Below are 27,865 nucleotides of genomic sequence, written 5' to 3' on the forward strand. Positions count from 1 at the left end.
TGTGTGCATGTCTGTCTCTGTGTCCAAATTTCCCCTTTTCTTATTTATTTTATTTCATCTGTACTGTATTGTATTGTTTTAGAGACAGGGTTTTGCTCTGTCACCCAGGCTGGAGTGCAGTGGCACGATCATAGCCCACTGCAACCTCTAACTCCTGGGCTCAAGTGATCTTCCCACCTCAGCCTTTCTGAGTAGCTAGGAGTACAAGTGTGTACATCACACTCAGCTAATTTTCTATTGTTGTAGATGGGGTCTTGCCATGTTGCCCAGACTAGTCTCAAACTCCTGGCCTCAAGTGATCCTCCCACTTCGGCCTCCTAAAGTGTTGGGATTACAGGCATGAGGCACCGTGCCTGACAATGTCTAAATTTCCCCTTTTCTTTTTCTTTTTTTTTTTGAGATGGAGTTTCCCTCTGTTGCCCAGGCTGGAGTGCAGTGGTGTAATCTCAGCTCACTGCAACCTCCACCTCCCAGGTTCAAGTGATTTTCCTGCCCCAGCCTCCTGAGTAGCTGGGATTACAGGGACATGCCACCATGCCCGGCTAACTTTTGTATTTTTAGTAGAGATGGGGTTTCACTATGTTGGCCAGGCTGGTCTCGAACTCCTGACCTCAGGTGATCCGTCCGCCTCAGCCTCCCAAAGTCCTGGGATTACAAGCGTGAGCCACCGCGCTGGCCACATTTCCGCTTTTCATGAGAACACCAGTCAGATTGGATTAGGCCCACCCGAGCGACTTCATTTTAACTGGATTGCCTCTTTAAAGCCCCTGTCTCCAAATAAAATCACATTCTGAGGTACTGGGGGTTAGGATTCTAGAATCTCTTTTTTTGGGGGAGACACAGTTTAATCCATATCGACATTCAGGATGTATGAGGGATGTCAGAGAAAAGACCAAGGTGCCCAGACTGGCTGCACTAGAGAGGGCATGAAGTGAGCAATGTACTAGAATGCCAGACTGGGAAGGTGGAGGCACCGTGTGAGGCCTGGGAGTGCAGGCTGGGGAATGCTGTATGAATTAGGTTGACAGAACATGTTTTAATGAAATATGTGTGAGGCCCTGTGATAGGGGAGGCATTGGTGAGTGGACATGGAAAGACTCATCCTCAAGGAGCTGACTTTTTTTTTTTGAGACGGGGTCTTGCTTTGTTGCCCAGGCTGGAGTGCAGTGGTGCAATCTCTGCTCATTGCAACCTCTGCCTCCTGGGTTCAAGTGATTCTCCTGCCTCAGCCTCCCGAGTAGCTGGGATTACAGGTGTGCACCACCACGCCTGGCTAATTTTTGTATTTTCAGTAGAGACGAGGTTTCACCGTGTTAGCCAGGCTGGTCTCAAACTCCTGACCTCAAATGATCCGCCTGGGCCAAGTGCAGTGGCTCACGCCTGTAATCCCAGCACTTTGGAAGGTCAAGGTGGGCGGATCATGAGATCAGGAGATCGAGACCATCTTGGCTAACACGGTGAAACCCCATCTCTACTAAAAATACAAACAATTAACCGGGTGTGGTGGTGATTACCTGTAATCCCAGCTGAGGCAGGAGAATCTCTTGAACGTGGGAGGCGGAGGTTGCTGTGAGCTGAGATCCTGCCACTGCACTCCAGCCTGGGCAACAGAGCAAAACTCTGTATCAAAAAGAAAATAAAAATAAAAATAAAGTAAAAGATTCGCCCGCCTCAGCCTTCCAAAGTGCTAGGATTACAGGCGTGAGCCACTGCACCCGATGGAGCTGACGTTCTTATGGGGAATTAGACACTGTGAAGACTGAGCTCACAAATAAATGTATGATTATGACAGTTAGGTGTTGAAGGGCAAGGAAATGAGTCTTTGTTTTTACTGGGAATCACGACCAAGGCTCTGAGACAGTGATGCTTTGATTATGATGTGAAGGCTGAGTGGGAGTTACTAGGGGAGAGGAGTATTCCTGGCAGAGGACCAGCTTGTGCAAAGGCCCTGGGGTGGCAGAAGGGAGCATGGCCCCTTTAGGGAACAGGGGAGGCCAGTGTGGCTAGAGATGAACGGGCAAGGGGGACATAGGTGAGCCAAACCTCACTGGCCATGGTAAGGACCCATCCTGGGAGCCATGAGAAGCCTTTGAAAGTTTTCAGCAAGGAATGATGGGGTCATATTTACCTCTCGGAAAGACTACTGGGGAACTACTGAAGTGTCTGAGTTAGAAAGCGACAGCCATGAAGCTAGTTTTTTTGTTTTTTTGTTTTTGAGATGGAGTCTCACTCTATCGCCCAGGCTGGAGTGCAGTGACATGATCTCGGCTCACTGCAACCTCTGCCTCCCAGTTTCAAGCAATTCTCCTGCCTCAGCCTCCTGAGTAACTGGGATTACAAGCATGTACCACCACGCCCAGCTAATTTTTAGTAGAGACGGGGTTTCGCCATGTTGGCCAGGCTGGTCTTGAACTTATGACCTCAAATGATCCACGTGCCTTGGCCTCCCAAAGTGCTGGGATTACAGGTTTGACCCACTGTGCCCGGTCTGAAGTTAGTATTTTTGAGAGGTTCTTGTGTGTTGTACTAGGGCAGAGGTGCTTACCCTGGGGTCCGTGGACTCTCAAAGGTAGATTTCACGGGGATCATGAACCTGAATGGATTCAATTATTTTAATTAGCTTCTAGCTAAAATTCCCTTATGAATTCCTCCCATTATGAATTAAGGCAACAAAGCATAGTGGTAATTGGAGTACACAGCTCTGTCATCAGCAGAAATAATAGATATTCTCATATTCTATTACAGTGGCTGCAGATGTTGTGAAATGTTGTTTGGACTCATCACTGCTTTGAAACTATGGAGTTATTTTATCCTATTATCTAATGAGTTTACAAAGAATCACATGTTACTGTGTCTTTTTTTTTTTTTTTTTTTGAGATGGAGTTTTGCGCCTGTTGCCCAGGCTGGAGTGCAATGGCGCGATCTCGGCTCATTGCAACTTCTGCCTCCCGGGTTCAAGTGATTCTCCTGCCTCAGCCTCCCAAGTAGCTGAGATTACAGGTGCCTGCCATGACACCCGGCTAATTTTTGTATTTTTAGTGGAGACGGTGTTTCACCATGTTGACCAGGCTGGTCTTGAACTCCTGACCTCATGTGATCCACCCGCCTCGGCCTCCCAAAGTGCTGGGGTTACAGGCATGAGCCACCGCGCCCGACCTGTTACTATATCTTATGTTATTAAGTTTAATGCTTTGATAACCATATTCTAATATGGTTGGATTCCTCTGTATTCCTACATATTCTATTTATGAATTCATGATTCTGTGCAGTGTCCACAGGCTTCCTTAGAATGATTAGGGGCACAAGAAATATTGGGAACCCCCTGGTCTAGATTATTTTCACTGTAACTGGCAAAAGGGCTCAAATAAGACAAAAGACAAATAATTGGCTCCGTAACAGGGAAGTCCATGAACACCCTACGTTCAGATGTTTGAATTATGTCCTCAGGAGCCCATTTCTCTCCAACTCTGGCTTCTGTTGGCTTCTGAGTCACCTCCTTCTTTGGCAAGTCTTGCCCACACCATGCCCACGCTTAGGCAGTGATGACCTGGGCAGCTCTGGGCTTACCCGGCCCTTTCAGCCAGGAATCCAGTAGATACTGGATTTTTATCCAGCTTATTGGCTGGCATGCCTGGGTCATGTGCCCATACTAAACCAATCACAGTGGTGAGGAACATGGAGTACTCTGATTGGCCTGCTTGGGTCATGTGGCACTCGAGACAATTATATTAATGGGAAGAAGTATTCTGATTGGCCTGCTTGGGTCATGTGCTCATCCTGGAAGCAAGGTAGGCAGCGATTGCTGGATGACTTGTGTATCTCCAAATCAGGCTGGATTAGGGTCCTCGTGACAGGGGTGTCCAATCTGTTGGCTTCCCTGGGCCACATTGGAAGAAGTGGATTTAGTCTAACACTAAGGATAGTGTTTTAGCTCTTAACTGACGAGCAAAAAAAAAAAAAAAAAAAAAAAAAAAAAAAAAATCTCATAATGTTTTCAGAAAGTTGCTGAGTTTGCGTTGGGCCTCATTCAAAACTGTCCTGGATCGAATGCGGCCGGTCCTGCGTTGGACAAGCTTGGTCTAGACTTTCATGGTCTAAAGTTATGACTCCGCTAATTCCTGCAGTGAGATAAGATCCCTGCAGAGAATGACAGCCAGTGCTCATATAGGGCTTGTTGGGTGCCAGGGACTGCTGTAGTACTTTATACATATTTATCTTAGCAGTCCATTCAGTCCTTCCAAGAACACTAGGAGGTAGGTCCTATTACTAACTTAATAGTGCTAAATATATACACTTACTATGTACCCCCGCCCCCCCCTCCACCCCACAAAACAGCGCTGACAAGGTCATTATCATGCAATTGGCAAATGGCAGCCCTAGAATCCCAGGCCCAGCTCTCTATAACTATCTTGCTTTTCCTTGCCTGCTAGGGGCTCTTAGGCTAGAGTTGCCCCTCCTGGGTGTCAGGGCTTCCATCCATAGCACAAGAATTGGACTGACACATTTCGCGGGTTGGAGGTGGAACTGGGAGGCGCTTCAGGGATGAGAGGTGTGGGGCATTGGGTTGTAAGGCCTTTGCTAAGTCAGCCTGGTTTGGAGCTTCTCTCTTTCTTTTTCAAGGGCTGTTCCCGACACAGCAGTGCCCACAGAGGCCTGCTGACTGCAGGAAGCAGTGTGAACCTGACTACTACCTGGATGAGGCCGGCCGCTGTACGGCCTGCGTGAGTTGTTCTCGAGGTAAGGGCCCTTGTTCTCTCTCCAGGGCCTCCTTCTAGGGAGCATGAGGGGTCCTCAGAGGAGAGGTGAAGAATCTGGAAGGTGGAGAGCATCATGATTTGACGTCTGTTCTCTGAATTGTCCTCCTGGTACCTCAGTTTACCTCTCTTCGTTTGTGATTTGGTATCAGCCATGACCTTTTGCGTCCATACTCTCACAGAGACTTAACATGTTCCCTGAAGGAGAAGACTCACATTTTTTTGAGTTTAATCCTCACCACAGCCCTAGGGAGGATTTCTTGCTTATCCTTGCTTTACAATGAGGAATTTGAGGATAGTGAGGTTAAGGGCCTTTCCAAAGTTACAGAACTCTGGTAAGTGGCAGAACTGGAGTTTGAGTTGTGGGCTGACGCCAAGAGCTGTGTACTTTTCCTAGGACCACAGGACTTCCAGGGAAACTGTTTCAATATGACCTTTTATTGTTAATTTCTTTTTTTTTTTTTTAGAGTAAAGTAAGAGCAAGTTTATTAAGAAAGTAAAGGAATAAAAAAGAATGGCAGCCGGGCGCCGTGGCTCAAGCCTGTAATCCCAGCACTTTTAGAGGCTGAGACGGATGATCATTAAGGTCAGGAGATCGAGACCATCCTGGCTAACACGGGTGAAACCTCGGCTCTCTACTAAAAAATACAAAAACTAGCCGGCCAGGTGGCGTGGCCTGTGGTCCTAGCTACTCCGGAGGCTGAGACAGAGAATGGCGTGAAACCCGAGGCGGAGCTTGCAGTGAGCTGAGATCCGCCACTGCACCCAGCCTGGGGACAGAGCCAGACCTGGTCCCTGCCAAAAAGAATGGCTACTCCATAGACAGAGCAGCCGTTAATTTCTTATTATGGTTAGAGAATGCGGTCTGTGTGCTAGCTAGTGTTTATTTTTGTGTGGATTTTTTTGGGGGGCAGGGTGGGGGAAATTTGTTGAGATCTTTTTGTGGTCTAATAATAATAAATGATCACATATTTTCAGAGTGTTCAGTGTGTGGGTGTTTTAAAATGTGTATTCTGTTTGTTGTGTATAAAGTTCTCTATATATCTATTAAGTTAAGCTTGTTAATTGTTATTTAAATAATATGTACCCTTATTTACTTTTATCACCTTTATTTCTGAGAGAGATGTGTTAAAATCTTATCTCCCAGTACACTTGTTCATCTATTAGATTTTCATTGTGTTCTATTTTTGCTTCATATATGTCAAAGCTATGTTATTAGCTACATAAATGTTCATGAATATTATGTGTTTTTGGTGGGTTGGGCTTTTTATCCACATGAATATACCTCTCCATTCCTTGTAATGCCTTTTCCCTTAATTTCACATTTATTTGACAGTAATATTGCTATTCCTTCCTGGAAGAAGTAGCAAGGGTTAAAAAGAAAGAAAAGTAATAATAATACTGCCATTTCTTTACATTAACATTTATCTGGTATATCTTTGAATTTCTAAAATTAATGACTGCATTTTATGAAATGAAAATTATAAACATTTATTATTTAAAATTCAAGCAATACAAAGAGTGTAAGGGAGAAAACAAACATTGCCTTCCCCAGCCCTCCATCTATAGACAACTACTATTATCATTAGATGGTTGACATGCTTCTCTACCTCTCTGTATAAAGATAGATAGGTTAGTAACCAGACAGGCTGTACACATATACAAAGAAGGAATTTTAAGAGAATGGCAACATCTTATTTATGACATTAAAATGATAATATTTAATTTTAATCAAAAGTATCAGAAAAAGAAACCAAAGTGAAACAGAAGAATGCCAGGCCTCAGTCAGATTAATGTATTTTCAGCAAAAGATATTGCAGTTCCTTTAAAAAAAAACCCTCTAAAATTAAGAAAGGAGGTTATGAAAATCAGTAAGTGGTTAATAATCATTTCAGGATCTACTGTCTCTTGTGGTAAAGGTACAATCTGCTTATTTCGAGTTTTGGACAGTAGAGAATAGATTGACTCCCTGTAACAAAGAACAGAGCAATTATTTTTCCCCACCTCCTCATCCTCTTCCTGACTTTTATTGCTTACACAATTTTTACTTTGTCGTAATCTATAATGTTTATATTCTCATCTGCAACCATAAGCCCCTTGGCATGTTAGCCTGAAAATTTTTTATTATTCATGATGAGTTTATTTGGCACAATTTCTCCATTCCTGAGTTTTTCACTTCGATTCATCGTTTGAGTGATTGGATTACACTGTCAGGTGGATTTTTCAAGAAGGGCTCAATATTCTCTGAGTTATTTCATGTTTGAGGATGCTTGTCTGTTGCTTATATTTTTGTTCTCTTTTTTACTTTTTGAGACGGAGTCTGACTCTGTCGCCCAGGCTGGAGTGCAGTGGTGCGATCTCGGCTCACTACAACCTCCACCTCCTGGGTTCAAGCGATTCTTCTGCCTCAGTCTCCTGAGTAGCTGAGATTACAGGGATGTGCCACCACGTCCGGCTAATTTTTGTATTTTTAGTAGAGATGGGGTTTCATCATGTTGCCCGGGCTGGTCTCAAACTCCTGACCTCAAGTGATCCACCCGCCTCAGCCTCCCAAAGTGTTGGGATTACAGGCGTGAGCCACCACGCCCGGCCCAATTTCTTTCTTTACATTTTAAGACAGGGTCTCACTGTGTTGTCCAGGCTGGCCTTAAACTCCAGGGCTCAAGTGTTCCTCCTGCCTTGGCCTCCCGAGTAGCTGGGGCTGCAGGTGCATACCGCTGCACCCAACTTACAATTTTTTCGTGGGTCTCTGAGGATATAAATTATAGTCATGCATTGCTTCATGACAGGAATGCATTCTGACAAATGTGTCAGGCAATTCTGTCATGGTGCAAACATCCTAGAGTAGTGTACTTACACACACCTACATGATGTAGCCTACTGCGCACCTAGGCTCTATGGCAGATCCTTTTGCTCCTAAGCTACAAATCTGCACAGCACACGACTGTCCTGAATACTGTAGGCAACTGTGACACAATAGTAAGTATCTGTGTATCTAAACATAGAAAAGGTGCAGTAAAAATACGATATAGGCCGGGCACAGTGGCTCACACCTGTAATCCCAGCACTTTGGGAGGCCGAGGCGGGTGGATCACCTGAGGTCAGGAGTTCGAGACCAGCCTGGCCAACATGGCGAAACCCCGTCTCTACTAAAAATACAAAAATTAGCCGGGTGTGGTGGCACGTGCCTGTAGTCCCAGCTACTCGGGGGGCTGAAGCAGGAGAATCGCTTGAACCTGGGAGGCAGAGGTTGCAGTGCACCAAGATTGTGCCACTGCACTCCAGCCTGGGTGACAGAGCGAGGCATCATCTTAAAAAAAAAAAAAGGCATGAAATATAAAAAATGGCACATTTATACAGGGCACTTACCATGAATGGAACTTGCAGGACATGAAGCTGTTCTGGTTGAGTCAATGAGTAAGTGGTGGGTGAGTGTGAAGGCCTAGGGCATTACTATACACTATATAGTACACTTTATCAATGCCGTACTTTATCAATGCCGTACACTAAATTTATAAGACATATTTTTCTTTCTTCAATAATATATTAAACAACTTTTTCACTTTATAAACTTTAACTTTTTAAACTTTGGCTCTTTTCTAATAACACTTAGCTTAAAGCGCAAACACATTGTACAGCTGTACAAAAATATTTTCTTTATAGCCTTATTCAACACACTCTTTTATATTTTAAAATTTTATTATTTTTAACATTTTTAAGTTATATGCTGAGACACAAACACTTACATTATCTGAGGCAGGATCATCGGAATCACTGTCTTCCTCCTCTGAATCTTGTCCCATTGGCAGGGCGCGGTGGCTTACACCTGTAATCCCAGCACTTTGGGAGGCCGAGGTGGGCAGATCACTTGAGGTCAGGAGTTCAAGACCAGCCTGGTCAACATGGTGAAATCCCGTTTCTACTAAAAATATAAAAATTAGCTGGGTATGTTGGCATGCGCCTGTAATCCCAGCTAATCAGGAGGCTGAGGCAGGAGAATCACTTGAACCTGGGAGGCAGAGGTTGCAATGAGCCGAGATTGTGCCACTGCACTCCAGCCTGGATGACAGAACGAGACTCTGTCTCAAAAAAAAAAAAGAAAGAAAGAAAGAAAAAGATAAAAAGAAATGAATCTTGTCCCATTGGAAGGTCTTCAGGGGCGGTAACATGCATGGAGTGCCATCTCCTATGGTGACAATGCCTTCTTCTGGAGATCTCCTGAAGGACTTATCTGAGGCTGTATTACAATTAACTTTTTTTTTTTTTTTAAATAAGTGAGAGTACAAGAATTGGACTGACATATTTTGGGGGTTAGAGGTGGAGCTGGGAGGGGCTTCAGGGATTATCTAAAACAATGATAAGGCCAGGCTTGGTGGCTCATGCCTGCAGTCTCAGCACTTCGGGAGGCCAGCCTGGGAGGATCGCTTGAGGTCAGGAGTTTGAGACCCGCCGGGCAACACAGCAAGACCCCCATCTCTACAAAAAATAAAATAAATTAGCTGGGTGTGGTGGCATGTGCCTGTAGTCCCAGCTACTCAGGAGGCTGAGGTGGGAGGATTGCTTGAGCATAGGAGGTTGAGCCTGCAGTGATCTGTGATCGTGCCACTGCACTCCAGCCTGGGCAACACAGCAAGACCCTGTTTAAAAAAAAAAGTGATAAAAAGTATAGTACTATAAGTACATAAACCAGCAATATAGCTTTTTATTATCATTATCAAGTATTACGTACTATCCATAATTGCATGTGCTATGCAGCACTTTTATAGAACTGGCAGTGCAGTAGGTTTGTTTACACCAACTTCTCCACAAACACAGGAGTAAAGCGTGTGCTGTGACCTTGCTATGGCTATGACATCACTAGGCAATAAGAATTTTTCAGCTCCATTATAATCTCTCTCTCTTTTTTTTTTTTTTTTTTTTGAGATGAAATCCCACTCTGTTGCCCAGGCTGGAGTGCAATGGTACAATCTCGGCTCCCTGCAACCTGGGTTCAAGCGATTCTCCTGTCTCAGCCTCTCGAGTAGCTGGGATTACAGGCATGTACCACCACGCCTGGCTAACTTTTGTATTTTTTTAATAGAGGTGGGGTTTCACCATGTTGGCCAGGCTGATCTTGAACTCCTGACCTCAGGTTATCCGCCCTCCTCAACCTTCCACAGTGCTGGGATTACAGGTGTGAGCCACTGTGCCCGGCCTCCATTATGATCTTATGGGACCATCATCATGTACAGCATCCATCGTTGACCGAAGCGTTGCTCTGCTGTTCGTGAATGTATCGTTTCTAATGTTTTGTTCTGTTTTTCCTCTTTTCTGCCTCCTTGAGTGTTAGTTCTCTTTGCATTCAGACCTCCTCTTCCTTGGCGCTGGTTTTCCTCTGATGTTTGGTGACTTCTAGTTCTGTGCACATCATATCTCATGATGTGGGCGGTCTGCAAATGGAGCCTCTGAAACCCACCTCTAAGGGCCGTAGGGCTCAGGTGGGGCTGCAGTAGTCTCTTTGCGGGGAGACGCGTGGCCTCTGCTGTGTGGCATGAGTCCATGAGGAGCTACCCAGAGCCTTCCCCTCTTCTTCAGTGAGTCCTCCTTGGCTGTATTCTGGGCTGTGGTCTCCTTTGCTCTGATCTCCTCTGTCCTCTGCCTTCCATATTTCTGGGAGTTGTCTTCATTTCGGATCTGCCAAAGTTGCCCCTTCTTGGTCTCCAGGCCTGTTACACATTAATTATTAGTTTTACCATTGCTATTTTGTTGTTGTTATTGTTTTTTTTTTTTTTTTTTTTGAGATGGAGTCTCGCTCTTTTGCCCAGGCTGGAGTGAAGCAGGGCGATCTCAACTCACTGCAACCTCCACCTCCTGGGTTCAAGGCATTCTCCCATCTCAGCCTCCTGAGTAGCTGGGATTACAGGTGCCCGCCACCACACCCGGCTAATTTTTGTATTTTCAGTAGAGGCGGGTTCACTATGTTGGCCGGACTGGTCTCAAACTCCTGACCTCAGGTGATCTGCCCACCTCGGCCTCCCAAAGTGCTGGGATGACAAGTGTGAGCCACCACTCCCGGCCTAGTTGTACTTTTTATGTCTGTTAACCAACCTGTGATTTCCTGCTTTTTCTGCCTGCACTTGTTATTATCTGTCTTTTTGATTCTAGTCATTCTAGTGGATATGAAGTGGTATCTCACTGTGATTTTGACTTGCATTTCCTTAATGGCTAACGGTTGTACATTTTTCATGTGTTTATTTGTGTTTATTGGCCAGCTGTGTATCTTCTTTAGAGAAATGTCTATTCCAATCCTTTGTCCTTTAAAAAAAATTAATAAACTATTTCTGGCTGGGCACAGTGGCTCATGCCTGTAATCCCAGCACTTTGAGAGGCTGAGGCGGGTGGATCACCTGAGGTCAGGGGTTTGAGACCATCCTGGCCAATGTGGTGAAACCCCATCTCTACTAAAAATACCAAAAAATTAGCTGGGCGTGGTGGTACGCCCCTGTAATCCCAGCCCAGGAGGTTTAGGCAGGAGAATTGCTTGAACCCGGGAGATGGAGGCTGCAGTGAGCCGAAATAGCACCACTGCACTCCAGCCTGGGTGACAGAGTGAGACTCTGTCTTAAAAAAAAAATTAATAAATGATTTCTTGGAGCAATTTTAGATTTACAAGAAAATTGAACAGAAAATACAGAGTTCCCATATACCTTCTATCCCCTTCCCAGTCTCCCACAGTTTCCCCTATTTTTTGTTTGAAACAGGGTATCACTCTGTTGCCCAGGCTGGAGTGCAGTGGTGCAATCACAGCTCTTTACAGCCTCAACCTCCTGGCTTCAAGCGATCCTCCCGCCTCAGCCTCCCAAGTAGCTGGGACTACAGGCATGTGCTACCATGCCTGGCTAATTTTTTTTTTTTTTTTTTTGTAGAGACAGAATTTCGCCATGTTGCCCAGGCTGGTCTGGAATTCCTGAGGGCAAATGGTCCTCCTGCCTCGGCCTCCCAAAGTGCTGGGATGAAAGGCGTGAGCCACTGCGCCTGGCCTCCCCTGTCATGAACACCTGGCATTAGTGTTGCACAGTTGTTAGCATGGGTGACCCGATAATGATGCATTATTCTTACTAACAATGCGTTATTATTACTAACAATGTCCGTAGTTTACATCAGGGTTCACTCTTGGTGTTGCCCATTCTAGGGCTTTAGAAAAACGGATGATGACACGTGCCCACCATCACAGTGGCATCCGGAATATTTTCACTGCCCCAGATGTGTCCTGAGCTCATCGCTTCATCTCTCCCTCCCCCTGAACCTCTGGCAGCTACTGGTCTTTTTACTGTCTCGATAGTTTTGTCTTTTCCAGAAATGCCATGTAGTTGGAATCAGTGTGTAGCCTTTTCAGACTGGTGTCTTTCATTTAGCAATGTGCGTCTAAGTTTCCTTCATGCCTTTTTTTTTTTTTTGTATTTAAAAAAATTGGTACATTAATTTATTTTGATTTTTAATCCAATTTTAGTGGTCACCAGGGGGGTGAGCTGGGAGGTGGAGGCTGCACTGTGGCTGCCTGTGGAGAGAGGCTGACTGCTCTCTCTCCCTCATCTCAAGAGCTCTCTGGAGAGACGCCTTTCTTCTGTTCCCCTCTGTGATACCGTCTGTGTCCTTTCAGACGACCTCGTGGAGAAGATGCCGTGTGCGTGGAACTCCTCCCGTGTCTGCGAATGTCAGCCTGGCATGTTCTGTGCCGTGTCTGTCGTCAACTCCTGTGCCCGCTGCTTCTTCCATTCTGTCTGCCCAGCAGGGATGATTGTCAAGTTCCCAGGTCAGTGTCCCCACCCTCGGCCCAGGACAGAGATCTGTGCCGTTGCTGCTGCACCTTCCGCCCACCCCCGTGCACTACTGATTTCCGACCTCCTGCTTCCCGGAGCCTGTCGGACAGATCGTGTCTCCTTTGGCGATGGGCCAGGGATGTACCCAGCACCCAGCCCTTCTGCTGCCCTCCCCCATCTTGTGTTCCAGGTACAGAGAGAACCTGCTGTCCCCTGGCATAGACCTGGCTAGAGGAGGTCTTGGTTTGGTTTGAGGCTCAAGGCAGCGGTTATCTGATGCCCCCTAAACAAGAAGGAAACCTCAAGTCTCTATCCTGGGAGTTCCCTGGAAGATTGGGGTTGATTTCACCCTTTCAGGTTCAGGGCATTGGGAGTTAGAGGTGCTGAGAGATCCGGCTCCGGGCTCAAGCCTTGAGAAACTTGGGTTTCTTTTCCAACTTACCATGTGACCTCAGACAAGTTTCTTACTTCTCTGACTTCTACTTCTCTGATAGTACAAGGTGTCGAGGCTGCTCGTAACCAGAGAAGGGGCCACAGAAACTGTCTGGGTGGCATTGGGACCATCTTCCGGAAGGGAGGCATGAGGAGTGGGTGGGCTTTGGAGCACAGCACGAAGTGGGTGCCGCAGCTGCAGCGTGCATGGAGCCGGGGAGACGGGCTCAGAGGCAGCCCTGTGTCCATGGAGGAGAAAAGTACCACGAAGTTCCTGTGGTCTCTCCCCCAGCTGGGTCCTTCTCTGGAGTCCCATGCCCTGTTGTGCAAACCTGGGGATTGGCAGTCACCCCCATCGCTACCACTGCCTGCCCCTTTTGTCCTTCCCCTCTTCCCTCATCTTTCACAGCCAGCCCGTCCTCGAGTCTTGTAGACTTGGCCCCCAATTATCTTCCCCACCTTCTCACCCCCAATTCCTTCTTTTATACAGCCCCCAGGGCAGACAGTCAGGATGACTCTTGCAAGACCAAATCTGAATCTGACCCTCTCTGTCTCTCTGTCTCTCTGTCTCTCTGTCTCTCTGTCTCTCTGTCTCTCTCTCTCTCTCTGTCTGTCTCACACACACACACACACACACACACACACACACGGGTATATACCTGAAATGCTTCAGTATCTTCCTGTTACTCTAAAGATAAGGACACAAGGCCAGGTGTGGTGGCTCACGCCTGTAATCCCAGCACTTTGGGAGGCCAAGGCAGGCAGATCACTTGAGGTCAGGGGTTCAAGACCATCCTGGCCAACATGGTGAAAACTCGTGTCTACTAAAAATACAAAAATTAGCCAGGCGTGGAGACAGGCACCTGTAATCCCATCTACTCGGGAGGCTGAGGCAGGGAAATCACTTGAACCTGGGAGGTAGAGGTGGCAGTGAGCCAAGATCACGCTATTGCACTCTAGCCTGGGCAACAAGAGTGAGACTCCATCTCAAAAAAAAAAAAAAGAAAGAAAAAGAAAACTCCAGGGACTCACCACTGTGTCCTTCTGGTCCCAAGGCCCCCAGTTGACCTACCTTCTTCTCTTCGTCTTTCAGAGTCTTCTTACATTTATTTTTTTATTTTATTTTTTTTTTTGAGACGGAGTCTCACTGTGCTCCCAGGCTGGAGTGCAGTGGCGTGATCTCGGCTCACTGCAAGCTCCGCCTCCCGGGTTCACGCCATTCTCCCGCCTCAGCCTCCCAAGTAGCTGAGACCACAGGCGCCCGCCACCACGCCCGGCTAGTTTTTTGTATTTTTAGTAGAGACGGGGTTTCACCATGTTAGCCAGGATAGTCTCGATCTCCTGACCTCGTGATCCACCCGCCTCGGCCTCCCAAAGTGCTGGGATTACAGGCTTGAGCCACCGCGCCCGGCCTTCTTACATTTATTTTGTACGTAATGTCCAGGGCTTTTGGCAGTTCTTGGTGGGAGGACGAGGGAAAAAACGTGCCTACGCCATCTTCCCAGAATCAGTCTCAGGATGTGATCCCAACGCAGCCCCCTCCTTTCTCCCAGCCCCAGCTCTCAGCACCAAGCTCTCACTCTCTGGGCCCCACCTGCGCTGCCCTTCCAGGCCGGGGGATGTTGTGCTTCTCTGGCCCACCCGGCCTCTGCACGTGCTGTTCTCTCTGTCAGAGACACCCTTTCCTCCTCATTCACTTAGTCAAGTCCTTCTCCGCCCTGAGCTCTCCATCCCACTTCCTCAAGAGGCCTTCCCTGGCCTCTCACTAGGAAAGCCGGCAGCACTGTGTCCTTTGCAAATGTGGATACATACCTCTCTCTGTCTCTTGGTTTGATCAATGTCTGCCTCCCTCCCTGGCTGGAAGCTTCCTGAGGGCAAAGACCATGCGCCTGGTGTTCATCAGCATCTCCCCACTGCCTGATCAAATGCTAGGCATGGCACCTGCTCCCCATAGAAATTCGTTGAATTAAGATATGGGGGCACCTGACAGGGAGATCCAGGCTTGGGGTGGGTGGAGTTCAAATCTGGTCAAATTCCCCTTGGATCAGGCGAGAGCGCTCTGCTGAGGAAATGCTGAGGCCCTCCACCCATAAGCAGGGGAGTGCCGCAGTAGACTGGGCAGCAGATACCTAGGATTTTGCAAACATTTGCACTTGCGGGGCATGTTCCCACCTGTCTCTGGACCTCAGTCTCCCCATCTGTCAAATGAGGGAGTGCAGCTGAAGGCCTTGGGGGCCTCTCCAGAAAGGCCAAACTTCCAAAAAGTTTTCAGCTCAGAAACTTTTGTATCTTTGTGAAAAACATCTTGAGTTCAGTTGTTCCAGCCGAGGCTTCCTGCTGGAGGGACTGTCTGGGCAGTGTTCCTGAGACTGCCACACGGTGGCGCCAGAGGCCTCCCTTTGCTACCCCTGGACCCCAGCTGCCCAATGCCCGTGGCACGTGGCCACGCACTTAAAATGCAGCTAGGGACCGGGTGTGGTGGCTCACACCTATAATCCCAGCATTTTGGGAGGCCGAGCCAGGCCGATCACTTGAAGTCAGGAGTTTGATACCAGCCTGGCCAATGTGGTGAAACCTCGTCTCTACTAAAAATGCAAAAATTGGCCAGGTGTGGTGGCGGATACTTGTAATCCCAGATACTCGGGAGGCTGAGGCATGAGAATTGCTTGAATCCGGGAGATGGAGGTTGCAGTGAGCTGAGATTGTGCCACTGCACTCCAACCTGGGCAACAGAGTTAGACTCTGTTTCAAAACAACAACAACAACAACAACAAACAATAAAAATAACAGAAAAATGCAGCTAAGTCTGTCTTGAGAAGTGCTGTGTATATAATATGCACTGGATTTCAAAAACTTAATATAAACAAGAATATAATTAATTATTTTTATATTGATTGCCTGCAAACATGATATTTTAGATATACTGGGTTAAATAAATATACTGTGAAAATTAATTAATTGCACTTATTTCTTTTTACCTTTTAAAATGTGGTTCCTAGAATATTTGAGCTGGCCTGTGTGACTCACATACTTCCGTTGGACAGCACTGTTTTAGAAGTGTTCTAATCTTAGCTGCCAAACCCTTGTTAATCTCTGAGGTCCCCTGTGGACTCACCCATGGGGTAGCTCTCAGGGCTTGTGTTTTTCCAGCTGTAAAATGGAAAGCAGCTTCTGCCTCCAATCAGCCAAGCCCCACGCTAAGAGCCTTCACTGACTGCCTCTCCTGAAATTCTCAAGTCTCCGTAAGACAGACAGTATTAGCCCCATTTTCCAGGTGTGGAAATCGAGGTTTGGAGATGCCAGGTAAATTGCCTGCAAAGACAGAGCAGGAAATGCCTAAGCTTAGGTGTCGCCTCTCCACCATGCTGCAGAACACGAGAGGTCAGCATTGCTCGCGCCCACCTCCACGGAAACCTTCAGAGCGAAGTCCCACACATATGGGTCACTTTTCTTTTTTGTGTGTGACAGTACCCGCCACCATGCCCAGCTAATTTTTTGAGATTTTAGTAGAGATGGGGTTTCACTATGTTGGCCAGGCTGGTCTCAGACTCCTGACCTTGTGATCCACCCGCCTTGGCCTCCCAAAGTGTTGGGATTAGAGGCGTGAGCCACCGCACCCGGTGACATACAGGTCACCTTCTAAGTGATGGAACAGGAGTCTAGATGGGGGTAAGGACACAGCATTTACCAGACGTGTCACACAGTGTGATGGGCACCTCACGTGCACTCTTCTGTTTATCCTGACGACAGCCTGGTGAAGTGTGTATGATTACAATCATTTGACTGGACTGGGCATGGTGGCTTACACCTGTAATCCCAGTACTTTGGGAGGCTGAGGAGGGTGGGTCACCTGAGGTCAGGAGTTCGAGACCAGCCTGGCCAACATGGCGAAACCCTGTCTCTACTAAAAATACAAAAATTAGCCGGGCATGGTTGCGGGCACCTGTAATCCCAGATACTTGGGAGGCTGAGGCAGGAGAATTGCTTGAACCTGGGAGGCAGAGGTTGCAGTGAGCCGAGATTGCATCTCTGCACTCCAGCCTGGGTGACAGAGCAAGACTCTGTCTCAAATAAATGAATAAGTAAATAAAACTGACTTTCCTGGCACAGTTAGGACATGACAGGCAAACTCAGGGGCAGTGGATGGATGATGTGTGTGTTTTCTTCTCCACTCTGCTTCCCTCCAGCATTCTCCAGGACTCCTTGGATTGCAAGTAGCAAAATCCCCAATTTTTTAGCACGTGTAGCTTAAAAGTCTGGGGGTAGCTCTGAGAAGCTTCAGGCATGGCTGGATCCGGGGCTCCGTCTTGCCCCATCTCTCACCTCTGTTTTCCTCTCTGTTGGTTTGTCTACAAGATACTTACTGGCAGCTCTGCCCAGCGCCAGTGGGAAGACAACTTCCCTTTCTTACATTTTTAATATCCAAAAACCAAAACCTTTAAATCCCAAACCAGAATCTTTAAATTCTGCCTCACAGGCTTGAGTCACATGTCCATCCCTAAACTGGCTCATCATGGTCAGAGGAGTGGAATGGATTGATTGGTCCAGCCTGGTCTCATGGCCATTCCTGGAAAGGGGATTCAGTCGGTCCCGATCCCTAACCACAGATGCTGAGATCAGAGGGGAGTAATTCTCCAGGGAAAGGTAGGCTGCTTTACTCCAACGGAAAACAGGTGCCAGGCAGGCGCCACCTCCAGATGACCACTGCATTTTCCAAGGACCCCATCTCCAACTCTGGCCTGTGGTAGTGAAGCATGTATTCCGGGAGAATTTGGGTCCCCAACACCGATTCTGAAGGCACTGCTGTCCCTGCTGCAGGCACGGCGCAGAAGAACACGGTCTGTGAACCGGCTCCCCCAGGGCTCAGCCCTGCCTGTGCCAGCCCGGAGAACTGCAAGGAACCCTCCAGGTGACTCCCTGGCTCTGCCTCCTCCTCTTCCCCCAAGCTGGCCTTCGGATGAGGCTGTCCCACCCCACAGGACGCCCAGGGTACAACTGGGTGTGGGGGTGTAGGTGGGGTTCAGCCCATGGTGTCAGGATTCCGGGTGCCTCTCTGCCAAGCCCTCAGGTCATTTGAGGCCCTAGAGTGTGCCCAGCCCTGCCCTGAGCCCCTAGGAGACCCAGAGGGCCTGGAAAACACAGGCCTTGTTCCCAGGAGCTTAGAGTGCGCCTGCCAGAGGTGGTGGGCCAAGGGCCTGGGACGCCATCTCTCTGGATACTGTTATTCCTGATCACAGGCCTCCCTTGCTCCATTGGCAGAATTACCAGTCCCGTCTCTGGCTTCTTCCCCAGTGGCACCATCCCCCAGGCCAAGCCCACCCCGGTGTCCCCAGCAACCTCCAATGCCAGCACCATGCCTCTAAGAGGGGGCACCCGCCTCGCCCAGGAAGCTGCTTCTAAACTGACAAGGGCTCCCAGCTCTCCCTCCTCCGTGGGAAGGCCTAGTTCGGATCCAGGTAATTTCCCCGTGAAGCTGTGGGTCGTCTCCCTGGGGTGCCCGATTGGTGGATGGCCCATGAGTGGGGGTGTTTGGAGCAGGCGGGCACTCATCTGTGGTCTTCTCCTGGTGGGGAGAGAAGAGAGTGGCAAGGTATGATCTAGGGCTGAGAGCATCGAGGGGCAGAGGTAGACACGAGCGGACTCATTCATTTGCCAGCAGTGCAGAGGGCCTGCCTTGTGCCAGGCACCAGTGCCCCATCTCTCACCTCTGTTTCCCTCTTTGTTGGTTTGTGAGAGGGAAATGGGTCCCACTCTGCTGCTGTGACACTTGTGACTCAGCTGGCCAGCCTCTGCATGTGTCCACCTGATGCCCTCCAGGTCCCCATGGCGAAGGGTCAACCCTCAGTTCGTCATTTTTCTTTTTCTTTTTCTTTTTTTTTGAGATGGAGTTTCGCGCATGTCTCCCAGGCTGGAGTGCAATGGCGCGGTCTCGGCTCACTGCAACCTCCACCTCCTGGGTTCAAGTAATTCTCCTGCCTCAGCCTCCCGAGTAACTGGGACTACAGGCGTGCGCCACCAGGCCTGGCTAATTTTGTATTTTTAGTAGAGATAGGATTTCACCATGTTGGTCAGGCTGGTCTCAAACTCCCGACCTCAGGTGATCTGCCTGCCTCGGCCTCCCAGAGTGCTGAGATTACAGGTGTGAGCCACTGCGCCCGGCCTAGTCCCTTTTTATTACTGAATAGCCCTCCATGGCGTAGATATGCCGTGCTCTGTTTATCCAGTTTTTGGATATTTGGGTTGTGTCTGCCTTTGGCTATAATGAAGAATGAAACATACATCCTTGCGTGCACGTACTTTCCTTTCTCTTGGGTTGGTTTTGTAAAAAAAAAATGGATTTGTGGGACTTCTAATAATTTTGGGTTGGAGCTCTTGTCCTATGGTTGTACCTTCTCCCGCTCCATGGCTTTGCTCATTCTCTCTATGATGTCTTTTGTTTGTTTGTGGTTTGTTTTTTTGAGGTGAGTCTTGCTCTGTCGCCCAGGCTGGAGTGCAATGGCGTAATCTCAGCTCACTGCAACCTCCGCCTTCCGGGTTCAAGTGATTCTCCTGCCTCAGCCTCCCGAGTAGCTGGGACTACAGGCACCCGCCACCACACTCCGCTACTTTTTTTTTTTTTTAAATAGAGATGGGGTTTCACCATGTTGGCCAGGCTGGTCACAAACTCCTGGCCTCAAGTGATCCACCCGCCTCAGCCTCCCAAGGTGCTGGGATTACAGACGTGAGCCACTGCGCCTGGCCCACAGGGGTCTTTAAAAGAGGGAGGTAGGAGGCACCCAGCCCCTCCCCACCTAATACCATTCTGAACAGGAGTTACGCTAGTGTGCTGAGCTCTCAGCGAAGCTGTACCCAAAGTTTTGAGCAGGGGAGTGACAGAGCCATGAGACGGGGTTGGGGGAAGCTGTGGCATGGTGGCCTCAGGAAGAACAGTGGGCAGGAGCTGGTTGGGGGGCAGTGAGTACCCTCCTCTCGTGTGGAATGCACGCAGTGTCCCTGTCCTCTCTGAGCCTCAGGACTCCCTCTGAAAGGCTGGACTGAGCTGATGTGTGGAGTTTGGGAGCTGGCCATGGTGAGGGATGAGGGGGCTTCAGGGTTGGGTGGGGAGTGAGGCCCTTTGCCAAGGCGGCTTGGTCTGCAGCTTCTCTGCTTCTTTCCCGAGGTCTGTCCCCAACGCAGCCGTGCCCACAGGGGTCTGGCGACTGCAGGAAGCAGTGTGAGCCTGACTACTACCTGGACGAGGCTGGCCGCTGCACGGCCTGCGTGAGCTGTTCTCGAGGTAAGGGCCTCGTCCCTCCCTGGGCCTCAGTTTACCTCTCTGCATTTTTGAACCGTGAACTTCCAGGAACTCCCCCTCATGTTTGTGGGTTTTCGACGGGGGTCGCCTCTTTTCAGAGGGCTTCCATATTTGCATATTCTTTCCTTCCAGGAAGCATTTGTGAATCACCCGCCTGTTCCAAACTTGGCTCATTAATGTTTGTAACTACTCTGTGATTCAAGGATTGTTATCATTCCCCTTTTACAGAAGAGGAAACAGAGGCTTTGGGAAGTCAGGGAACTTCCAAGGCCTGCAGGCTGGAGTTTGAACCCAGACAAGTGCCACCAGGTTTCAGGTTCTTGTCCACCCCACTGGCTGCCTTTTTTTTTTTTTTTTCCCAGACAGGGTCTTACTCTTTCACCCAGGCTGCACTGCAGTGGTGCGATCATAGCTCACTGCAGCTGCGACCTCCCAGGATCACATGATCCTTTTGCCCCAGCCTCTCAAGTGGCTGGGACTATAGGCACACACCACCATGCCTGGCTAATTAAAAAAATGTTTTTTGTAGAGACAGGGGTCTCACTATGTTGCCCAGGCTGTTTTCGAACTCAGGCTCAAATGGTCCTCCCACCTCGGCTTCCCAAAGTGCTGGGATTACAGGCGTGAGCCACTGAGCCTGGCCCGCGAGCTGCTTTGACAAGCACTTACTGAGTGTGCACGCACAGCAGGATGCGGGTGTGGGGTTTCCCTGTGTCCAGCCCATCACAACCTCCCAGCGCCAGCCGCACCCCGAGGGTCATGTGGGCTGGGGGGTTGCTCAGGCCATAGGCTGCTGTGACTTTAGAGGCCCCGGCTATTCACGGAGGCCACTGGGAATGTGTGAGTCCGTCTCCTTGTCCAGAGCTGCTTTTGGGTAGCAAAGCAGAGCGGAGAGTCAGGGGAGGGCAAAAAGAACCACAGACACTGTTTGTTGTCATTGGAGGGCTCTGTCCTAGTTACTGAGGCTGCATAGCAATTTTTCTTAAAACTTAGTTGTGAAAACAAACCATTCTTTGTACTCACAGATTCTGTGAGTCAGAATTCAGACAGGGCACTGCGGGGACAGCTTGTATCTGCTCCACAATGTCTGGGGTCTTAGCTGGAAAGCCCAAAAGCTGCGGATCTGGATGCTCTGAAGCCTCATTCATTCCCCTGCCTTGGGGTTGGTGTCGGCTCCTGGCTGCGGCCTCGGTTCCTTTCCATGTCGGCCTCTTCATGTCTTACCTGGGGCTTCCTCATGGTCTGGTGGCTGGGTTCTAAAAGCGAAGTCTTTTTCTTTTTTTTGTATTTTTAGTAGAGACGGGGTTTCACCATCTTGGCCAGGCTGGTCCCAAACTCCTGGCCTCAAGTGATCTGCCCGCCTCAGCCTCCCAAAGTGTTGGAATTACAGGCGTGAGCCATTGTACCCAGCCATAAAAGTCTTGAGAGAGAGAGAGACAGGAAGAGAGAGAGAGAGAGACAGAAAGAGAGAGAGAAAGAAAGAGAGAGAGGAGTGACAGAGAGAGAAAGAGACAGAGAGAGAGACAGAGAAAGAGAGACAGAAAGAGGGGGAGAGGGAGAGGGAGAGAGAGAAAGTGATGGAGAGAGAGGGAGAGAGAGAGAACAAGTGACAGAGAGACAGAGAGAGAGTGACAGAGATAGAGACAGAGAGAGTGAGAGAGACAGAGAGAGAGAGAAAGAGAGACAGAGAGAGGGAGAGAGAGAGAGACAGAAAGAGGGGGAGAGAGAGAAAGAATGACAGAGAGACGGAGAGAGAGAGAAAGAACAAGTGACAGAGACAGAGAGAGAGTGACAGAAAGAGACAGAGACAGAAAGAGAGGGAGAGAAAGGCAGAGAGAGAGAGACAGAGAGGGAGAAGGAGAGAGGGAGAGAGAGAGGAAGAGAGAGAGAAGGAGGGGGAGAGAGAGAGAGAGACAGACAGACAGAGAGACAGAGCGAGGCAGCAGCCACATCTCCTTTTATGACCTAGCCTCAGAAGTCACACAGAACTTCCACCACTTCCTGTTTGTTGAGGCAACCACAAATCTCACTTGAGACTGAGGGAAGGAAAACAGTTGTACTTCTTGATGGGTAAGTGGCAAGGCTCTGGAAGGGCCAGAAATATCACTGTAGCCATGTTTTGGGAAAATACAGTCTGCCACAACCACCATGTGGACATATGGAGAAAGAGGCATTAGCTCTAGGCCCAGTAATTCCTTCAGCTCTCCTAACTGAAGCCCTACGGGAGAGCAGAGCGGCGTATTAGTAGCTAAAGGCATGAGCTTTAGAACCCGAGTGCCGGGTTCAGATTCCGCCTCTCCCGCCTAATAGCCTATAAACTCAAGCAGGTTTCCTAACCTGTCTGTGCCTCAGTTTCCTCTGCTGCAAAATGGGCGTAGTAGTATCTATCTCAGAGAACTGTGTAAGAATTAAATACATGATTGTAGGTTAATCTGGGTAGAGTGCTGAGACGACTGTCTCACACGTACTCAATTATCTTAAGAGCTATAATAATAATGATAATAGCTGCCGTTGTCCCAAATGGTTTCATTCATTGCTGAGCTCATGCACCCTCTGCACAAATTCCCCAAATCCTGCCCAGTTCCCTTGCTCTGGAGGTTGTAAGAAGAGACTGTCCAGCCCTTACCATTATCATGCTGGGCCTCTAGGTATCCTGCTGATTGAGAACTACTCTTGCGGAGAAGCCGCATTTGCCTAATTACTGATCCAGTCATTCTGTATTTACCTCTAAGTGGAGCGTTGCAAAATATTCCCGAACACATACAAAAGCATTATTACACTTATTAAAAATAATACCTCTAACATGTTATTTTTTTGATTTTGGAGAAAAAACTTTTTTTTTTTTTTTTAAATAGATGGAGTCTCATTCTGTCGCCCAGGCTGGAGCGCAGTGGCACTATCTTGGCTCACTGCCACCTCTGCCTCCGGGGTTCAAGTGATTGTCCTGCCTCAGCCTGCTGAGTCGCTGGGATTACAGGTGCCTGCCACCATGCCTGGCTAATTTTTGTATTTTTAGTAGAGATGGGGTTTCACCATGTTGGTCAGGCTGGTCTTGAACTCCTGATCTTGTGATCCACCTGCCTCGGCCTCCCATAGTGCTGGGATTACAGGCGTGAGCCACCACGCCTGGCCAAAAAATCTTTTTATCATTAAAAATTTCAAACATATTCAGATGTAGAGTGAGTCAGAGATGGCTGTGTACTATCACCCAGCTTTGAATGGTTACGGAGTCATGGCCAGTCTCGGCTCCTCTGCACCCGTGTCCACTCACCCTGTCCCCTGGAGGGCTTTCTTTTAACAGCTTTATGGAGAGGTAGTGGGCATATGGTAAAATGCACAGATTAGAGGATGCGATTTGACAAGTTTTAACAAATGCATGCAGCTGAGCAACCAGCCGTTTCCCCCTAAAAGTTACCTCGGGTTCCTTGTCACCATTTCCCACCCCCTGCCTATGGTCACCATGCAATAGCTTGCATTTTCTAGAATTTCCTGTAAATGCAACATACAGCGTGCCCTCCCTTTTTGCCTGCCTTCTTTCACCCTGCAGAATTATTTCGAGCATGCTGGGAGAGCTGCTCGATGGCATAGTCAGACGAGCATTTACTTTCTTGTTGGATGACCCTTGGACAACTGCTTCTCTGTCCTCCTGGGGGCTCTCTGGACTCCCTGCCCTTGCCATCCTGATCTTTCTCCATGACCCTTGTCTATGTCCCTTAGACGATCTCGTGGAGAAGACGCCGTGTGCATGGAACTCCTCCCGCGTCTGCGAATGTCGACCTGGCATGATCTGTGCCACATCAGCCACCAACTCCTGTGCCCGCTGTGTCCCCTACCCAATCTGTGCAGCAGAGACAGGCACCAAGCCCCAGGGTAAGCAGTTCCCACCCCAGGCCTCGACCACGGGATGGCATCTGTGCTCCCACTGTTGTGCCTCTCCCCACCCACAGCCAGGGGTGGGGGCAAATGACCAACACCGTCACCTGTTAATTAGATCAGGTTTGGGTTCTGGTTATCCTTTGAGTAGTCAGACCCAGCGAATGGAATGATAAAGCCCAGTTTTAGCATTTTGGTAAGAGATTCTGTTGATTAAAAAAAAAATTCTTCCTGAAATTATTGGGCTGGTAAATCTTTTATTTTTTGAGATGGAGTTTCCAGGCTGGAGTGCAATGGTGCAATCTCGGCTCACTGCAACCTCCACCTCCTGGGTCCAAGCAATTCTGCTACCTCAGCCTCCCAAGTGACTGGGGGTACAAGCACTCGCCACCACAGCCGGCTAATGTTGTATTTTTAGTAGAGATGCAACTTCTCCATGTTGGTCAGGCTGGTTTTGAACTCCCGACCTCAGGTGATCTGCCCGCCTTGCCCTCTCAAAGTGGTGGGATTACAGGCATGAGCCACCATGCCCGGCCCTGGGCTGGTAAAATCTTGACCTATTTGCAAGGCTGTTTTATTGACTTAGAGAGATGAATATCAAGTTTCTGAAGAGGTTTCTAACTCAGGATGGTTGGCTTTACCAGTGTGCAGGAAACTGCTAAAACCCTAACCGTTTTTGTTTGTTTTGTTCTGTTTTGTTTTTTTAAAGGGCTTTGAGAGATTTTAACAAATGTCCAGGTGGTTTAAAACAGATGGAAGAGTGGCGACAAAACCAAGGGGAATGGCCAGGCGTGGTGGCTCATGCCTGTAATCCCAGCATTTTGGGAGGCTGAGGCAGGTGGATCACTTAAGGTCAGGAGTTTGAGACCAGCCTGGCCAACATGGCAAAACCTCGTCTCTACTAAAAATACACTAATTAGCTGGGTGTGGTGGCGGGCATCTGTAGTCCCAGCTACTCAGGAGGCTGAGGCAGGAGAATCACTTGAACCCGGGAGGCATAGATTGCAGTGAGCCGAGATTGCACCACTGCACTCCAGCCTGGGCGACAGGGTGAAACTCTGTCTAAAAAAGAAAAAAAAAACAAGTGGAGGAAAGGTCACCCCATGTGACTTTGTGAGGGCTGCCAGAGAAGTGAGGGGTGACTTGCTTCTAGGACCCCCAGAGAGGCTCTGGGCTTGGAAGAGGCCGGCAGATGAAGAGCAGGAGGGAAGTGGAGAGCTGTGAGGTGCAGTAGCCCGTGACTACATCTTCAAACACAACTTCAAAATGTGTACAGTGGTATGGCACGGCCACTGACCAGTTTGCACAGATGATGCCTGAGTTTTTAATCCCCAGTATTGTCTCTTTATTTATTTATTTATTTATTTATTTTTTGAGAAGGAGTCTCGCCGTCTTGCCCAGGCTGGTATGCAGTGGTGGGATCTCAGCTCACTGCAACCTCCGTCTTCCGGATTCAGGCGATTCTCCTGCCTCAGCCTCCCGAGTAGCTGGGATTACAGGTGCCCACCACCACACCCAGATAATTTCTGTATTTTTAGTAGAGATGGGGTTTTGCCCTGTTGGCCAGGCTGGTCTGGAACTCCTGACCTCAAGTGATCTGCCCGCCTCCATCTTCCAAAGTGCTGGGATTACAGGCTGAGCCACTGTACCTGGCCAACAATTGTCTTTTTGAGTCAGAACACTAAAGGAGTATCTGGGGAAAGCTCAGGCCACCAGTGGGGTGCTGTCACTCTGTTTGTAAAGCCCTCTTTACCTGGGTATTTGGAAGTGCACTGTCAACAGGCTAGCCCCACCCCACAACCCTGAAATGGAGGGAGGCTGCCAGCTCACACTCTCCGCCCACGGGCCCAGGGGTCTCCTGGCCGACTTCCTACTCAGGGAAGAGACCCATTGCGAACAGGACATACTAACACAGCAGAAGAAACCGTCCCCGCTCAGTGACTGGAATATTCAGTAGAGTCCTTAGGATTTTATTTTGTTTGTGTAAATGTATGGGGCGCAAGTGTAATTTTGTTACACGCTTAGATGGGGTGGTGAACTCAGGATGTTTAGGGTATCCATCACCCAAATAGCGTACATTGTACCCCTTAAATAATTTCTCATGGTCCACCTACCTGTACCTCCCACCCCCTCACCCCTCTAAGTCTCTACTGCCTTTTATTCTGCTCTCCACTTCCGTGTGGACACACTATTTCACTCCCTCTTAGAAGTGAGAACATGCAGCATTTGTCTTTCTGTATCTGAATGTCTGTATTTAAGAATATGGCCTTCAGTTCCATCCATATTGCTGCAAAAGACATGATTTCTTTCCTTATGATGGCTGAGTAGTATTCCATTGTGTATAGATACCACATTTATCTATTGATGGATGCAGTGTAACCACCCCCTCCCCCCGCTTTTTTTTGAGACAAAGTCTCACTCTGTTGCCCAGGCTGGAGTGGAGTGGCATGGTCTTGGCTCACGGCAACCTCTGCCTCCTGGATTTGAGCTATTCTTGTGCCTCAGCCTCCCAAAGTGCTGGGATTACAGGCGTGAGCCACCACGCCCAGCCAAGCATAACCCTTTTAAAATAAATATGAATGAGCAGAGACTTATAAGGAAAACCAGCCCTACGAAGGAGAATAAAAACATGCGAAACCAGAAATTCTTACCACACATGAAGCTTTGATAAATCCAGGAATAGAAGAGTACTTAGCAACATCAAATTCGTGTCTGCAGAAATATTCACGAACTCGTTACATCCATAAGGTGGGTGGGCACAGAATGCTATGAAAAAGGAACAATATGGGATCAGAGGGCAAGAAAAGGCTTTTTAGAAAGTGTGCTTGTGATCAGTCCACGTCTCTAGGTTCTCCGTTCACCTTTCCATCCCTGCGCTGCCATCAATGACTGGCCTCCGCGTTTCTCCTCTACAGGGAGCATGCAGTTAAACCTTGCCAGCAGAGGGCGCTGGAGGGCAATCGCAGGAGGAAGGAGGCTTCTGGCTGCATTAGATTTTCTTTTTTCTTTTATTTTTTTTTTTGAGACAGAGTCTCACTCTGTCGCCCAGGCTGGAGTGCAGTGGCGTGATCTTGGCTCACCACAACCTCCGCCTCCAGGATTCAAGCAGTTCTCCTGCCTCAGCCTCCTGAGTAGCTGGGATAACAGGAGCGTGCCACCATGCCCAGCTAATTTTTGTATTTTTAGTAGAGACGGGGTTTCACCATGTTGGTCAGGTTGGTCTTGAACTCCTGACTTCGTGATCCACCTGCCTTGGCCTCCCAAAGTGCTGGGATTACAGGCGTGAGCCACTGTGCGCGGCCATTTGTTTCTTCTTGCTCCTGCTGCCTGGGTCTGTTGACCACCTTGATGTGGCCCTCCCAGTGCAGACATTGGCATGTGCCAGGCCTCATGTCTGCACAAGTGTCTTGCTCCTTGACTCCCTCTATGCATCCGCCACCAGCCACAGGTCTTCGGCACCCGAAAGTGCTCCAGGCATCTTCCTGACAGTGGTAGCCCCAATTTATCTGTGCACCTGACCAGAAGCATAGACTTCAGTTCAGAAGGACCTGCTTTTAAGCAAAGCAGGATCAATGGAAATTACCCATGCCACATGTAATAGATGTGCCACCATGATTTTATCCACCTGCCAGTTGATGGCATTTGGGTTGCTTCCAGTTTAGGGTTATTATGAATGAAAACAGCTGTGAATATTCTTTTTTTTTTTTTTAACA

General features: G+C 48.6%; 1 protein-coding gene across 4 annotated transcripts in view; it reads left to right on the plus strand.

The window, feature by feature from the left end:
- Positions 1 to 27,865, plus strand: part of TNFRSF8 (TNF receptor superfamily member 8) — an 80,938-nt gene that overhangs the window by 28,966 nt on the left and 24,107 nt on the right. For 2 of the 4 annotated variants that reach the window (XM_009195306.4, XM_031664480.1), the window contains exons 3-8: positions 4,621 to 4,737; positions 12,394 to 12,546; positions 17,804 to 17,894; positions 18,245 to 18,441; positions 20,145 to 20,261; positions 23,997 to 24,149. In XM_009195306.4, the coding sequence (XP_009193570.3) occupies positions 4,621 to 4,737; positions 12,394 to 12,546; positions 17,804 to 17,894; positions 18,245 to 18,441; positions 20,145 to 20,261; positions 23,997 to 24,149 (828 nt within the window). The remainder of the gene's footprint in view (positions 1 to 4,620; positions 4,738 to 12,393; positions 12,547 to 17,803; positions 17,895 to 18,244; positions 18,442 to 20,144; positions 20,262 to 23,996; positions 24,150 to 27,865) is intronic. The other 2 variants (XM_009195187.4, XM_031664481.1) reach the window with 1 other exon arrangement.

The sequence above is a fragment of the Papio anubis genome, chromosome 1 (genome assembly GCF_008728515.1).
Source record: "Papio anubis isolate 15944 chromosome 1, Panubis1.0, whole genome shotgun sequence".
Taxonomy (NCBI): domain Eukaryota; kingdom Metazoa; phylum Chordata; class Mammalia; order Primates; family Cercopithecidae; genus Papio; species Papio anubis.